The sequence below is a fragment of the Hyperolius riggenbachi genome, chromosome 8 (genome assembly GCF_040937935.1).
Source record: "Hyperolius riggenbachi isolate aHypRig1 chromosome 8, aHypRig1.pri, whole genome shotgun sequence".
In the NCBI taxonomy this organism is placed as follows: Eukaryota; Metazoa; Chordata; class Amphibia; order Anura; family Hyperoliidae; genus Hyperolius; species Hyperolius riggenbachi.
In genome coordinates, this window is record NC_090653.1 from 290,606,955 (window position 1) to 290,623,584 (window position 16,630).

Genomic DNA, 16,630 nt, shown 5'->3' on the forward strand with positions numbered 1-16,630 from the left:
CCACATTAGAAAAGGCATAGGAACTTATAGCATAGAAGAAATAAAGATAAACAATTTGTTACAGAGTCTCTTTAACAAACTTTTCCCCATCCTCTTCTTGCACCTCTGACACTGTGGCTGTCCTTGGCAGGTTTTGGTGCGCCGTATTAATTGTTACTGTATGTATAGAGTGTTTGGAGGGGCCCCCAATGTAAAACTTGCACCGGGGCCCATAGCTCCTTAGCTACGCCACTGATGGGATGCAGTGATGTGGCGTGTTTTGATACTTTGTATACTGTGACAAGGACATCTGCACATAGCGCTCTTCTGTCACAGTTGTGGTTCGGTGGCTTCTCCCGATCTGTGACGCTGCACTGGTGACAAGTGACATCTCTGACTATTCCTGTCCCTGTTTACAGCCGGGTCATGTTATCCCACCGGGGCTGCTGGTGCCACTTGTCACATTGTTGTCACATTGCGGGGACAGCTGACGGGGCGACATCCCCCTGAATGTTTTCATACAGGCAGACAGGAGGGACGGTGGGGAATCTGGCAGCCGGCCATTGGGACATCCTCGCGTTCGCTGGCCGCGTCTCGCTTCCCAGGATGGGGCGCCTCTAATGTCCCCTTCCCCTCGGAGAACGCCAGTGTATCATAGCCCATCAATCACAGTAATGAGGACCTGTCACATGCAGGATCTCACAGAACTGAGGGCGCCTATCACAGCTTACTAGATATGTTATTATATCTTTACATGGGACATCACTGACGACAGCGGTGTAACTGCAATTCAAGCCCCACCCCCAATGGTCACACCCCTCCCCTTGCCCCGCCTCACCAACCCTTCACATCCTGGGGGCCCATCTCACAAGGGTCATAACACACGTGTGACCTTCATGATCTTTACACCCATAACAAGGGTAGCCACAAAACCTGATCTGCAGTATAGTCCCTTGTATAGGAGGAGGGGAAGGTTAGTAGTTAGGAGGCTCCTCCCACAGCTCCGGGCCCCCTGCTATCGCACATACTGCTCCCCTCTGAGCCCTGTCACACTGAGCACCCCACTGCAGCCTAATGCTAATCTATGGTGGCGTTCACACCCCCCACGTTGCGGTACACTGCGCCAGAAGGGCCCCATCTAACGTGCTTCAATACCTACGCTACCACACGACTCCTGCGGTGATCTGCATCGGGCCAGAAGTCATATAAGTCTACGGTAATGTGCGCACATTTAAATAACCCGCCGCAGTTATCTGCGTTGCGCATGTGTGGAAGCGTGCTTTAGGAATACACTTCCGTGCACGTCATCCGCTTCCGTGAGCGCCACTTCCTCTTTGGCCAGATGCCAGACAGGGATTACCGCGTACTAACGCGAATGGCAGTTAAGGTGCACACACGCGTCTGATTTTATGCCCGATTGTCGTTCAAACTGGACGTTTGAACGACTTGTCATTCAAACAAAAAAGTCATTCAGACACCTTGTACACACAGACGACAAAACGTTTGAAATGCTATTTACAGCTTATTTCCATGTCGTTTGACTGGTCAATGGACTGGATAGAAGAGATCAAATGACTGATGAAACGACTTGTTATTTGAATGTCTGTTAGTGTCAAACTAAAGCTGGCCACTAACGGTCCAATTTCTAGCGAAAAATCGTTCGAGCGATCAGAAATTCTGATCGGACGAAAAATCGTTCACTACACCATCAACTAACCAATCATTTCTTCCTATCTATCACGACCACCAGGAAAATCCAAATTTTCGTTCGACGAAAATTCATTCAGGCGACATTTTTTTCACTCGTTCATAATCGATTGTGTCCACCAATGGAGATTATTTACAACCAATCCGATCAGAATTTCTGATCGCTCGAACGATTTTTCGCTAGAAATTGGACCGTTAGTGGCCAGCTTAATAGACTTTCAAACAACAAGTTGTTTGTACGCATGTACGGACCTAACTGTCATTTGAATGACAGTCCACAGATCCGCCGAGTGGATCAGTCAAAACTGCTGCTATCAGTCCAGCGATTGTTCGTACACACGCCAAACTGTCGTTCAAACAACCGGTTTGAACGACAAGTCGTTAAGAAATATCAGACATGTATACGTACCTTTAGATCATCTTCCAACAGACTCTCATTTGCCAAAATAAATAATCAAAGCTATTGTCACCTCCCTCCTTCCATCTTTGTGAAACCGTTAAGCAGAGCAGATTGGCTGGCAAAGCAACACAAGGCACTTGCCTAGGGCTTGGTGTGTGTCCTGGGTCACACATTCTCACATTGCCCTGCCCCAGCCTAGGCTTGGGAAATGTGTAACAGGTGCAGCACATGCGTGTCAGGGTGTCAAATGGATTTTATTAATTCATCATATATAGAGTTTAATTCCACTTGTTAAAGGACATCTGGTGAGAAAAACAATTAGTATCCTCCTCATAAAAATGACTTTTTCGTTTTAGCTATCCCACAGTTTTATTTTATATGTAAATCTAGTTTTTAAGTTTTTACTGTTTTATTGTCTCTGCTCAGTGACACCTTCATTGAAACATGCCAGAGCTCAAATCTAGGAATTATTGACCCTTTTTATCTCTTTCCTTCTCTCAGAAGCCATTTACTGACAGAAAAGCGTTTTGTGTCTGTAATTACTTATCAGTGAGGGTTATGCTGTAGTCTGACCCAGTCCAACCCAAACAGAAACTGTCACTTGCATACCTTATTTTTAACTCTTTCTGGCACATAAAGTAAAAAAGGAACACAGCCTAGTTATTAGTGTGCTGGGCACTGTTCATAGACGTCGATCTCATCATGTCACATGTCACCTCGGTTGTACTTTAAAGGCATCTCTGTTGTACCATTTAACATGTTGAGGCTTCCACGATTTCCCTTTTTGTTTGTATGTACTGTAGCCACATGCATGGGGCGCACTGCAGCCACAGGCCTTCTGCTTGACTGCAACTTTTCCTTGATGAAGGGGTCTTTTGTGGCTTTGAAATGTTTGGTGAATATGAAGTTGTGAATAAACTGATTTATCTTAGACTTGCTGTGGAATATGTCAGCTATATAAATGTATACTAATAACAGTGTGTGGCTGTGGTGAGGACATTAGAGTGTAAGCTCCTCTTGTGCAGAGACTGATGGGAATGTATCAGTGATCTCTGTACAGAGCTGTGGTATATGTCAGAGCTATATAAATGTATAATAATAATAGTGTGTGACTGTGGTGAGGACATTAGAGTGTAAGCTCCTCTGGTGCAGAGACTGATGGGAATGTATCAGTGATCTCTGTACAGAGCTGTGGTATATGTCAGAGCTATATAAATGTCAAATAATAATAGTGTGTGGCTGTGGTGAGGACATTAGAGTGTAAGCTCCTGTGGTGCAGAGACTGATGGGAATGGATCAGTGATCTCTGTACAGCGCTGTGGTATATGTCAGAGCTATATAAATGTATAATAATAATAATAGTGTGTGACTGTGGTGAGGACATTAGAGTGTAAGCTCCTCTGGTGCAGAGACTGATGGGAATGGATCAGTGATCTCTGTACAGCGCTGTGGAATATGTCAGATCTATATAAATGTATAATAATAATAGTGTGTGACTGTGGTGAGGACATTAGAGTGTAAGCTCCTCTGGTGCAGAGACTGATGGGAATGGATCAGTGATCTCTGTACAGCGCTGTGGTATATGTCAGATCTATATAAATGTATACTAATAATAGTGTGTGACTGTGGTGAGGACATTAGAGTGTAAGCTCCTCTGGTGCAGACACTGATGGGAATGGATCAGTGATCTCTGTACAGAGCTGTGGTATATGTCAGAGCTATATAAATGTCAAATAATAATAGTGTGTGGCTGTGGTGAGGACATTAGAGTGTAAGCTCCTCTGGTGCAGAGACTGATGGGAATGTATCAGTGATCTCTGTACAGTGCTGTGGAATATGTCAGAGCTATATAAATGTATAATAATAATAGTGTGTGACTGTGGTGAGGACATTAGAGTGTAAGCTCCTCTGGTGCAGAGACTGATGGGAATGGATCAGTGGTCTCTGTACAGCGCTGTGGTATGTGTTGGTGCTTGCATATGACAGCATGGAGGTAGATTAATCCCTTGGCGTTTCCGCTCGGGGTCGGACAGAAGTAGATATCGGTTTCAGGTAACTTTGTCGGTCAGGAAGAGGAGAGAATCGCAGCCAATATAACACGACAAAGCGATGATATGGAAAGCTGTTATTTTAGGGATAATGAAGAGAGATGAGGCTTCCTCTAATCTGCTTTCATTCTTGATGGATGCGCTAATCTGCCTCGCCGTTCCGCATGGCGGCGTGTAACAAATCGCGGATGTCACAGAGAGCTTTTTAGCTCCGGAGATAGATCATTTTTCTGTTGCTGGGCTGACATTTCCTCATCGCATGTATATCAGCATTACGTCTCGTCTCTCTCGCTGTCAGGCTTTTTCCACGCGGTCACGGGGGCGAGACGATCAATCCACCGCCGTGCTTAACCAAACCCGGTGATAGATCCTTCTGTGTACAGCAAATCTCACAAAACAAACCTTGTATCATGTCACTAACACTGAACATCACTAATTCCACCCATAGCTATGATCTAATCTGCCAAGCTTGTGGAGTCTCCCTCCTCCTGCTGCATTTTACATATTTTAGTGGGCGGAGGTGTTCCCTTCGTAATGGATGCAAGTGGTCTGCAGAGCTGGGAACTCAGATGAAAGAGAAACCTCAGCGGCAGAATCACTGAGAGCCAGACAAATCCTGCAGGTGGGCCAAATTAGGAACATAGGAAAGCAAGAGAGTTCACCTCCTTAAAGAACACCTAAAGATAGAGGAACATGGAGGCTGCCATATTTATTTCCTTTTAAGCAATAAAAGTTACCTGGCAGTCCTGCTGATCTTCTGCCTCTAATCATTTTAACCACAGTCCCTGAACAAGCATGCAGCAGATCAGGTGTCTCTGACATTATATAGATAGGCCAGGCATGTGCTGATCTCTGCTCCCTCCAGTATGTACAGTATAAGCTGTTACTCTGTGCCTGTACTGATAGTAAACTAGCTGCAGTATGTGCTGATCTCTGCTGCCTCCAGCATGTACAGTATAAGCTATTACTCTGTGCCTGTACTGATAGTAACCTAGCTGCAGTGTGTGCTGATCTCTGCTACCCCCTGTATGTACAGTATAAGCTGTTACTCTGTGCCTGTACTGATAGTAATCTAGCTGCAGTGTGTGCTGATCTCTGCTACCTCCAGTATGTACAGTATAAGCTGTTACTCTGTGCCTGTACTGATAGTAAACTAGCTGCAGTATGTGCTGATCTCTGCTGCCTCCAGTATGTACAGTATAAGCTGTTACTCTGCGCCTGTACTGATAGTAAACTAGCTGTAGTGTGTGCTGATCTCTGCTACCTCCAGTATGTACAGTATAAGCTGTTACTATGCGCCTGTACTGATAGTAAACTAGCTGCAGTGTGTGCTGATCCCTGCTGCCTCCAGTATGTACGATATAAGCTGTTTCTCTGTGCCTGTACTGATAGTAAACTATCTGCAGTGTGTGCTGATTTCTGCTGCCTTCAGTATGTACAGTATAAGCTGTTACTCTGTGCCTGTACTGATAGTAAACTAGCTGCAGTGTGTGCTGATCTTTGCTGCCTCCAGTATGTACAGTATAAGCTGTTACTCTGTGTTTGTACTGATAGTAAACTAGCTGCAGGGCGTGCTGATCTCTGCTACCTCCAGTATGTACAGTATAAGCTGTTACTCTGGGCCTGTACTGATAGTAAACTAGCTGCAGTATGTGCTGATCTCTGCTACCCCCAGTATGTACAGTACAAGCTGTTACTCTGTGCCTGTACTGATAGTAAACTAGCTGCAGCGTGTGCTGATCTCTGCTGCCTCCAGTATGTACAGTATAAGCTGTTACTCTGTTTCTGTACTGATAGTAAACTAGTTGCAGTGTGTGCTGATCTCAGCTACCTCCAGTATGTACAGTATAAGCTGTTACTCTGTGCCTATACTGATAGTAAACTAGCTGCAGCGTGTGCTGATCTCTGCTGCCTCCAGTATGTACAGTAAAAGCTGTTACTCTGTGCCTGTACTGATAGTAAACTAGCTGCAGTGTGTGCTGATCCCTGCTGCCTCCAGAATGTACAGTATAAGCTGTTACTCTGTGCCTGTACTGGTAGTAAACTAGCTACAGCATGTGCTGATCTCTGCTACCTCCAGTATGTACAGTATAAGCTGTTACTCTGTGCCTGTACTGATAGTATACTAGCTGCAGTGTGTGCTGATCTCTGCTGCCCCCAGTATGTACAGTATAAGCTGTTACTCTGTGCCTGTACTGATAGTAAACTAGCTGCAGTGTGTGCTGATCTCTGCTGCCTCCGGTATGTACAGTATAAGCTGTTACTCTGTGCCTGTACTAATAGTAAACTAGCTGCAGTGTGTGCTGATCTCTGCTACCTCCAGTATGTACAGTATAAGCTGTTACTCTGTGTTTGTACTGATAGTAAACTAGCTGCAGTGTGTGCTGATCTCTGCTGCCTCCAGTATGTACAGTATAAGCTGTTACTCTGTTTCTGTACTGATAGTAAACTAGTTGCAGTGTGTGCTGATCTCAGCTACCTCCAGTATGTACAGTATAAGCTGTTACTCTGTGCCTATACTGATAGTAAACTAGCTGCAGCGTGTGCTGATCTCTGCTGCCTCCAGTATGTACAGTATAAGCTGTTACTCTGTTTCTGTACTGATAGTAAACTAGTTGCAGTGTGTGCTGATCTCAGCTACCTCCAGTATGTACAGTATAAGCTGTTACTCTGTGCCTATACTGATAGTAAACTAGCTGCAGCGTGTGCTGATCTCTGCTGCCTCCAGTATGTACAGTATAAGCTGTTACTCTGTGCCTGTACTGATAGTAAACTAGCTGCAGTGTGTGCTGTTCTCTGCTACCTCCAGTATGTACAGTATAAGCTGTTACTCTGTGCCTGTACTGATAGTAAACTATCTGCAGCGTGTGCTGATCTCAGCTACCTCCAGTATGTACAGTATAAGCTGTTATCTGTGCCTGTACTGATAGTAAACTAGCTGCAGCGTGTGCTGATCTCTGCTACCTCCAGTATGTACAGTATAAGCTGTTACTCCATGCCTGTACTGATAGTAACCTAGCTGCAGTGTGTGCTGTTCTCTGCTACCTCCAGTATGTACAGTATAAGCTGTTACTCTGTGCCTGTACTGATAGTAAACTATCTGCAGTGTGTGCTGATTTCTGCTACCCCCAGTATGTACAGTATAAGCGGTTACTCTGTGCCTGTTCTGACAGTAAACTACCTGCAGTATGTGCTGATCTCTGCTGCCTTCAGTATGTACAGTATTAGGTGTTACTCTGTGTCTGTACTGATAGTAAACTAGCTGCAGAATGTGCTGATCTCTGCTGCCTCCAGTATGTACAGTATAAGCTATTACCCTGTGCCTGTACTGATAGTAAACTAGCTGCAGTGTGTGCTGTTCTCTGCTACCTCCAGTATGTACAGTATAAGCGGTTACTCTGTGCCTGTACTGATAGTAAACTAGCTGCAGTGTGTGCTGATCTCTGCTGCCTTCAGTATGTACAGTATAAGCGGTTACTCTGTGCCTGTACTGATAGTAAACTAGCTGCAGTGTGTGCTGATCTCTGCTGCCTTCAGTATGTACAGTATAACCTATCACTCTGTGCCTGTACTGATAGTAAACTAGCTGCAGTGTATGCTGATCTTTGCTACCTCCAGTATGTACAGTGTAAGCTGTCAGTCTGTGCCTGTACTGATGGTAAACTAGCTTCAGTGTGTGCTGATCTCTGCTACCCCCTGTATGTACAGTATAAGCTGTTACTCTGTACCTGTACTGATGGTAAACTAGCTGCAGTGTGTGCTGATCTCTGCTACCTCCAGTATGTACAGTATAAGCTGTTACTCTGTACCTGTACTGATGGTAAACTAGCTGCAGTGTGTGCTGATCCCTGCTACCTCCAGTATGTACAGTATAAGCTGTTACTCTGTACCTGTACTGATGGTAAACTAGCTGCAGTGTGTGCTGATCCCTGCTACCTCCAGTATGTACAGTATAAGCTGTTACTCTGTGCCTGTACTGATAGTAAACTAGCTGCAGTGTGTGCTGATCCCTGCTACCTCCAGTATGTACAGTATAAGCTATTACTCTGTGCCTGTACTGATAGTAAACTAGCTGCAGTGTGTGCTGATCTCTACTACCCTCGGTATGTAAAGTATAAGCTGTTACTCTGTGCCTGTACTGATAGTAAACTAGCTGCAGTGTATGCTGATCTTTGCTACCTCCAGTATGTACAGTGTAAGCTGTCAGTCTGTGCCTGTACTGATGGTAAACTAGCTTCAGTGTGTGCTGATCTCTGCTACCCCCTGTATGTACAGTATAAGCTGTTACTCTGTACCTGTACTGATGGTAAACTAGCTGCAGTGTGTGCTGATCTCTGCTACCTCCAGTATGTACAGTATAAGCTATTACTCTGTGCCTGTACTGATAGTAAACTAGCTGCAGTGTGTGCTGATCTCTACTACCCTCGGTATGTAAAGTATAAGAGTTAAGAAACTTTAGCTGTTACCTATGCAAAAGAGCTTCTTTGAGCTCTTGACTCATCCTGGGTCTAATGCTGATTTTCTGTTAGATTTACCTACCAGATAGATTTTTTCCAACATGTTGGATTGCGTTTGATTTTGCAATAGGTTTTGGGTACTTATTAATCCAAAATTGATCTGAAACAATTTGGACATCTACACACGATGCAATTTCTTATTAGATCTATTTAATAGATCCGTCTATCTGATCGAAAATTGTACTGTGTAGGTTTTAGACAGTCCTGTTTTCTGAGGCACTCAAACAGCCAAGAAACTGCTTGAGATAAGGTTTTACTGCTGGAAAGTTCAAAGGGTCATTATTTTGCTTTGTTTTATAGCTTAACTACTTAAAGAGGAACTGTCGTGAAAATCTTAAAATGTAAAACACATACAGATAAGAAGTACATTTCGTCCAGAGTAAAATGAGCCATAAATTACTTTTCTCCTATGGTGCTGGCGCTTACAGTAGGTAGTAGAAATCTGACATTACCGACAGGTTTTGGGCTAGTCCATCTCTTCATGGGGGATTCTCAGAATGGCCTTTATTCTTTATAAAGACCTTCTCTAAAAAAAATTAATACAATGATGCTGGCCAGCTTCCCTGCTCGCTGCACACTTTTTTAGCAGTTGGACGGAGCAACTGCCATTCACTAAGTGCTTTTGAAAATAAAGAAAACCCTGAGAACCCCCCATGAGAAGATGGACTAGTCCAAAAATCTGTCAATAATGTCAGATTTCTACGACCTACTGTGAGCGCCAGCAACATAGGAGAAAAGTAATTTATGGCTCATTTTACTCTGGAAGAAATGTACGTCTTATTTGTGTATGTTTACATGTATTTTAAATTTTAAGAAATTTCGCGACAGAGGTCCTTTAAGGACCGTAGGCTTACACCCCCCCTAGTGACCAGGCTACTTTTCACCAATTAGGCCACTGCAGCTTTAAGGGCTCGCAGCAGGGCCATCCAACTCAGCACACAATTGACCCCCCCCCCCCCCTCCCGCTTTACTGCCCACCAACAGAGCTTTCTGTTGGTGGGCTCTGATTGTTGCCAGCATGTTTGTTTGTTTTTTTATTTATACATATTTATTTATTTTTTATAAATTTTCCTTTTTTCCTCCACCCTCCCTCCCCCCGCCAGCCAATGACAGCGATCACTCCTGTTGGTCCGAAGGGGACAGCCATGTCACACGGCTGTCCCCAGTACAGCGCTACTATCCCCATAGATCGCAGCGCCGTACCATGTAAATGGATGGCGATTTCACCGTAACAGTCTCCCAGCTGGTGACGGAGCATCGGCGCGCGCGATCCCCTGCAGTCTCCGCCCCCAGGACTTCATGCCGATTGGCGTTGAACGGTCCTGGGGGTGGGGCGCGTTTATGCCAATTGGCGTGGAGTGGTCGGCAAGAAGATAAAATAGAGGGTGTAGTTTGGAAACTGCAAATATTGGAGAATGATGCAAAGTGATAAAAAACAAACAAAAAAAAGCTATATAACTGAAAATAAAAATGAGACTCTTTTCTTTGCCACGAATGCTCTATTCGTTATCCGTACTACACATACAATTCATTCTATCATAAGGGTTTTTTTCACTTGAGTGTCACTTTAAGAGAATGTATTTTATCCGTTGAACGCCAGTGACTATTCGCCGCTGACTGCAGTGACACTGTCACAAACAGCAGTGAATGAGGTTGTTGTCGTGTGGTGGTCATGGAGGGGGGTTATTTACTATTCAAGGCGGTACAGAGCGTCCAGGATGAGCGCGGGATTCGGTTTGGTCACCCCCTCCCCCACGCGTCTGCTTTCATCTCTGAGGCCGCGGCGAGCTCTGCGACCAGCAGGCGGTCCGCTGTAAAACGACGAGAATTCGCAGGACGTCAGCGGATGACCGTCTTCTGGGCCAGGCGGTGGGAATTGGCGCCGTCCCAATAGCCACAAATAAACATTTCACATAATGCGATCCTCTGTATACACACTGCCCTCATTTCAAGGGGCAAACTTCTCCTAACAGGGGTCACCGAAACCTGGTCCCCAATCCTCCTGTCAGGTTACACAGAAGTACTATTTAAGGAGGAAGTGAACTCTGCGCTCTCGTTTCACGTTTCAATGTTCAAATTGGTTCTCAAGGCAAATGTATACATTTTTTTCAAACTGCAATCTAGAACTGTCCAAATAAATATGTATTAACCACTTCAACCCATGGGGTTTTTTACCCTAACGGACAAGAGCAATTTACACCTGTCAGTGCTCCTCCATTTTATTCACCAATAACTTTATTACTACTTATCGCAAAAAAATTATCTATACCTTTAGTACGTTTTGGCAAGAATTTTTTTAATTCTAAATGCATTTTAATGGGGAAAAAAATCATTATTTCTCAGGTGTTGGCCGTTATAGGTTTACAATAAAACATTATCCTGTTGATAAAACCCACACATTGTATTTGCCCATTTGTCCCAATTATTAGACTGTTTAACTGATGCCCTTATGACAATGTATGGCGACTGCCTTTTTGTTCCATAATTACAAGCCCCTATGTAGTAAAGTAATAGTAATATACCCTCATAAAATATAGATTAAGTAGCTAAGTCCCTAAGGCAACTGGCAACTATTTATGTTGGCGGGGGAGGCGCGCATATGTGCACAGCGGCGGCGGGAGCGAGCAATGCATTAAACCGTCCTGGAGCCATTAACAGGCTTCAACAGGATGTTGTAATGCGTCATCTTGTCAGTAAGTGGTTAAAGCACACCCGAGGTGAGAGGGATATGGAGGCTGCCATATTTATTTCCTACTACTAATACTAATACTAGTTGCCTGGCTGCCCTGCTGATCCTCTGCCTCTAATACTTTTAGCCATAGCCCCTGAACAAGCATGCAGCAGATGTGCTGACTGTAGTGTGACTGCATTAGCTGCATGCTTGTTTCAGGTGTGTGATTTAGACACTACTGCAGCCAAATAGATCAGCAGGACAGCCAAGCAACTGGTATTGTTTAACAGCAATTACATTTGGCAACTTACATATTCTTCTCACTTCAGTTGTTCTTTAGAAGACTCCTGAAATGAGAGGTGTATGGAGGCTGCCAAATTGATTTCCTTTGAAACAATACCAGTTACCTGGTGATCTCTGTGGCTGCAGTAGTGTCTGAATCACACACCTGAAACCAGCATGCAGCTAATCCAGTCACACTACAGTCAGAAACACCTGCACATCTGCTGCATGCTTGTTCAGGGGCTGTGGGTAAAAGTATTAAGGAGCCCTTACACTGGTCGATTTCATGGATGGATTTGATCGGAAATTGATTCTATCAAATTAGCAAATCGATCGATTTGCAGCCGATTTGATCTAACTGACTGGGTGGAAAATCTAGTTCGATCTGCTGCCAGCCAATAGCCAATGGCCGTTATAGTTGCATTGGATCTAATGGTCCAATAATGCATTTCAGATCTATTTCCAATAGATTTCATTCTGAAATCTATTGGAGATCTGTTCCTAGTGTGTGTCACACATCAGATAGATTCCTGTCAGATTCAACTCGACAGGCATCTGCCAGAAATCTATCTGATGGTCGAATCTGCTGCAAATCTATAAGTGTATGGCCACCTTTAGAGGCAGAGGATCAGCAGGGCTGTCAGGCAACTGATATTGTTTAACAGGAAATACTGTAGATATGGCAGCTTCCATATCAGCAGCCTCTTTTGAGTTGTCACAGATAACTGGAATTATTTATATCTTAAGGTGCCCATACACTCGTCAGATTAGCTGCAGATAGATCATCAGATGGATTTCTTATCTATCTGATGTGTTTTTAGAACATTTTTTACCAGGATAGAATTCCAATAGTTTTCTGTTTGAAATCTATTGAAATTCGATCTGATGGCATTTTTTTGCCATCAGATTTCCATTAAGGCCAATGCAAACTGATAAGCAATCTCATCAGATCGACCTAAATTTTCCACCCTGCTAGTTCGATGGAAATCCATCGAAATCGATCGAAATCGGCCGTCGATCGGTCGATTGGCCAACCGATTTGCAATCGATCGATCGATTTTGATCGATCGGTCGCCAGAATATCGGCTGAGTGTATGGGCCCCTTTATTGGCTTTCTCTAAAGGGGCCCATACACTGGTCGATTTCAGCTCTCAATTGATCGATCAATTTAAAATCGATTCTATTAAATCTATTGATCGATTTGTGGTCGATTTTGATCGATTTCGATCAATTTGATCTATCTAACAGGATGGAAAATCTGGGTCAATCTGGCCCATACAGTTGCATTGGATCTAATTGTCCAATAATGCATTTAGATCGATTTCGATTGGAAATCTGTTCCTAGAGTGTGGCACCCATCAGATAGATTCCTGTCAGATTCGACCGGACAGGCATCTGACAGAAATCTATCTGGTGGTGGAATCTGCCGTAAATCTATCAGTGTATGGCCACCTCAATGAAACCCTGATGTTGGCCTATCTTCTACATGGCACTAGGGAATTCACACACACCAGGAGAGTGTCACCCCGATACGAATGGGCTTTAGACAGGCTTTGCATCTATCATATAAGGGCTGTTTTACACACACCCCCCCCCCCTCCCAAAAAAAAAAAAACACAAAAAAATAAATAAATCCATAAATAAAAATTGCTAAGTGAAATTTTTGCAAGTTTTTTTCTTGCCAGTTTTTCGCCAATTGCATTTGTTTGCATTTTCCAGCATGACCGCTTGTGGAATGCGGCATACCTTGCCTCTGCAGTCAAAATGCTCCCGTCAGGACACACTGAACTAGTGCTTTGTCGATCTCCAGCAATCACGACCCAATCGTCCCCTAATTGCCCAGCAGTGTAAATGAGCCCTCAGAGAGGTGAAACCTCAGCAGTCCTGAAATAAAAGTCTTGTGTTTTGGAGGCCGGACGTGGATCTATAGCAGCGAGCGATTGAACTGTGTGGGATGGAGTTGTAAATGTGTGTTCTGTTACTGTATGCAATGCGATAAATCAGACTCATATAAAACATTAACCGCTTTCTGTGTTTTCTTCCCGTTCAGGTGAACCCGCCGACGTTCTGAAGGTTTTAGATTTTCACAATTCCCCCGATGGAGTAAAAAAAACAACAGGATTATGTGCGTTCCGAAAATCCACAAAGGGACCAGATGTAGCGTACCGGGTGTCTAAGAGCGCCCAGCTCAGCGCCCCGACCAAGCAACTCTTTCCAAGTAAGATTATACCTGACTTATATCCTGTATTATACAACTTATATCAGGAGAGCAGTGATGTCACTCCTCTGAGAGTATAACTGATATCAGGAGAGCAGTGATGTCACTCCTCTGATAGTATAACTGATATCAGGAGAGCAGTGATGTCACTCCTCTGAGAGTATAACTGATATCAGGAGAGCAGTGATGTCACTCCTCTGATAGTATAACTGATATCAGGAGAGCAGTGATGTCACTCCTCTGAGAGTATAACTTATATCAGGAGAGCAGTGATGTCACTCCTCTGAGAGTATAACTGATATCAGGAGAGCAGTGATGTCACTCCTCTGATAGTATAACTGATATCAGGAGAGCAGTGATGTCACTCCTCTGAGAGTATAACTGATATCAGGAGAGCAGTGATGTCACTCCTCTGATAGTATAACTGATATCAGGAGAGCAGTGATGTCACTCCTCTGAGAGTATAACTTATATCAGGAGAGCAGTGATGTCACTCCTCTGAGAGTATAACTTATATCAGGAGAGCAGTGATGTCACTCCTCTGATAGTATAACTGATATCAGGAGAGCAGTGATGTCACTCCTCTGATAGTATAACTGATATCAGGAGAGCAGTGATGTCACTCCTCTGAGAGTATAACTTATATCAGGAGAGCAGTGATGTCACTCCTCTGAGAGTATAACTTATATCAGGAGAGCAGTGATGTCACTCCTCTGATAGTATAACTGATATCAGGAGAGCAGTGATGTCACTCCTCTGATAGTATAACTGATATCAGGAGAGCAGTGATGTCACTCATCTGAGAGTATAACTTATATCAGGAGAGCAGTGATGTCACTCCTCTGATAGTATAACTTATATCAGGAGAGCAGTGATGTCACTCCTCTGTGAGTATAACTTATATCAGGAGAGCAGTGATGTCACTCCTCTGAGAGTATAACATATATCAGGAGAGCAGTGATGTCACTCCTCTGAGAGTATAACTGATATCAGGAGAGCAGTGATGTCACTCCTGTGAGAGTATAACTGATATCAGGAGAGCAGTGATGTCACTCCTCTGAGAGTATAACTGATATCAGGAGAGCAGTGATGTCACTCCTCTGAGAGTATAACTGATATCAGGAGAGCAGTGATGTCACTCCTCTGAGAGTATAACTTATATCAGGAGAGCAGTGATGTCACTCCTCTGATAGTATAACTGATATCAGTAGAGCAGTGATGTCACTCCTCTGATAGTATAACTGATATCAGGAGAGCAGTGATGTCACTCCTCTGAGAGTATAACTTATATCAGGAGAGCAGTGATGTCACTCCTCTGAGAGTATAACTTATATCAGGAGAGCAGTGATGTCACTCCTCTGAGAGTATAACTTATATCAGGAGAGCAGTGATGTCACTCCTCTGAGAGTATAACTGATATCAGGAGAGCAGTGATGTCACTCCTCTGAGAGTATAACTTATATCAGGAGAGCAGTGATGTCACTCCTCTGATAGTATAACTTATATCAGGAGAGCAGTGATGTCACTCCTCTGAGAGTATAACTGATATCAGGAGAGCAGTGATGTCACTCCTCTGAGAGTATAACTTATATCAGGAGAGCAGTGATGTCACTCCTGTGAGAGTATAACTTATATCAGGAGAGCAGTTATGTCACTCCTCTGAGAGTATAACTTATATCAGGAGAGCAGTGATGTCACTCCTCTGATAGTATAACTGATACCAGGAGAGCAGTGATGTCACTCCTCTGAGAGTATAACTTATATCAGGTGAGCAGTGATGTCACTCCTCTGATAGTATAACTGATACCAGGAGAGCAGTGATGTCACTCCTCTGAGAGTATAACATATATCAGGAGAGCAGTGATGTCACTCCTCTGAGAGTATAACTGATATCAGGAGAGCAGTGATGTCACTCCTCTGATAGTATAACTGATACCAGGAGAGCAGTGATGTCACTCCTCTGAGAGTATAACTGATATCAGGAGAGCAGTGATGTCACTCCTCTGAGAGTATAACTTATATCAGGAGAGCAGTGATGTCACTCCTCTGAGAGTATAACTTATATCAGGAGAGCGGTGATGTCACTCCTCTGAGAGTATAACATATATCAGGAGAGCGGTGATGTCACTCCTCTGAGAGTATAACTGATATCAGGAGAGCAGTGATGTCACTCCTCTGAGAGTATAACTTATATCAGGAGAGCAGTGATGTCACTCTTCTGAGAGTATAACTTATATCAGGAGAGCAGTGATGTCACTCCTCTGAGAGTATAACTGATATCAGGAGAGCAGTGATGTCACTCCTCTGAGAGTATAACTGATATCAGGAGAGCAGTGATGTCACTCCTCTGAGAGTATAACTTATATCAGGAGAGCAGTGATGTCACTCCTCTGAGAGTATAACTGATATCAGGAGAGCAGTGATGTCACTCCTCTGAGAGTATAACTGATATCAGGAGAGCAGTGATGTCACTCCTCTGAGAGTATAACTTATATCAGGAGAGCAGTGATGTCACTCCTCTGAGAGTATAACTGATATCAGGAGAGCAGTGATGTCACTCCTCTGATAGTATAACTGATACCAGGAGAGCAGTGATGTCACTCCTCTGAGAGTATAACTGATATCAGGAGAGCAGTGATGTCACTCCTCTGAGAGTATAACTGATATCAGGAGAGCAGTGATGTCACTCCTCTGAGAGTATAACTTATATCAGGAGAGCAGTGATGTCACTCCTCTGAGAGTATAACTGATATCAGGAGAGCAGTGATGTCACTCCTCTGAGAGTATAACTTATATCAGGAGAGCAGT

The 16,630-nt window shown here is 43.9% G+C and overlaps 1 protein-coding gene across 2 annotated transcripts in view; it reads left to right on the forward strand.

Annotated features, from left to right (window-relative positions):
- The window catches only part of COL5A1 (collagen type V alpha 1 chain), a 468,893-nt gene that overhangs the window by 73,689 nt on the left and 378,574 nt on the right, over positions 1-16,630 (forward strand). For both annotated transcript variants that reach the window (XM_068249145.1, XM_068249144.1), the window contains exon 2: positions 13,655-13,822. In XM_068249145.1, the coding sequence (XP_068105246.1) occupies positions 13,655-13,822 (168 nt within the window). The remainder of the gene's footprint in view (positions 1-13,654; positions 13,823-16,630) is intronic.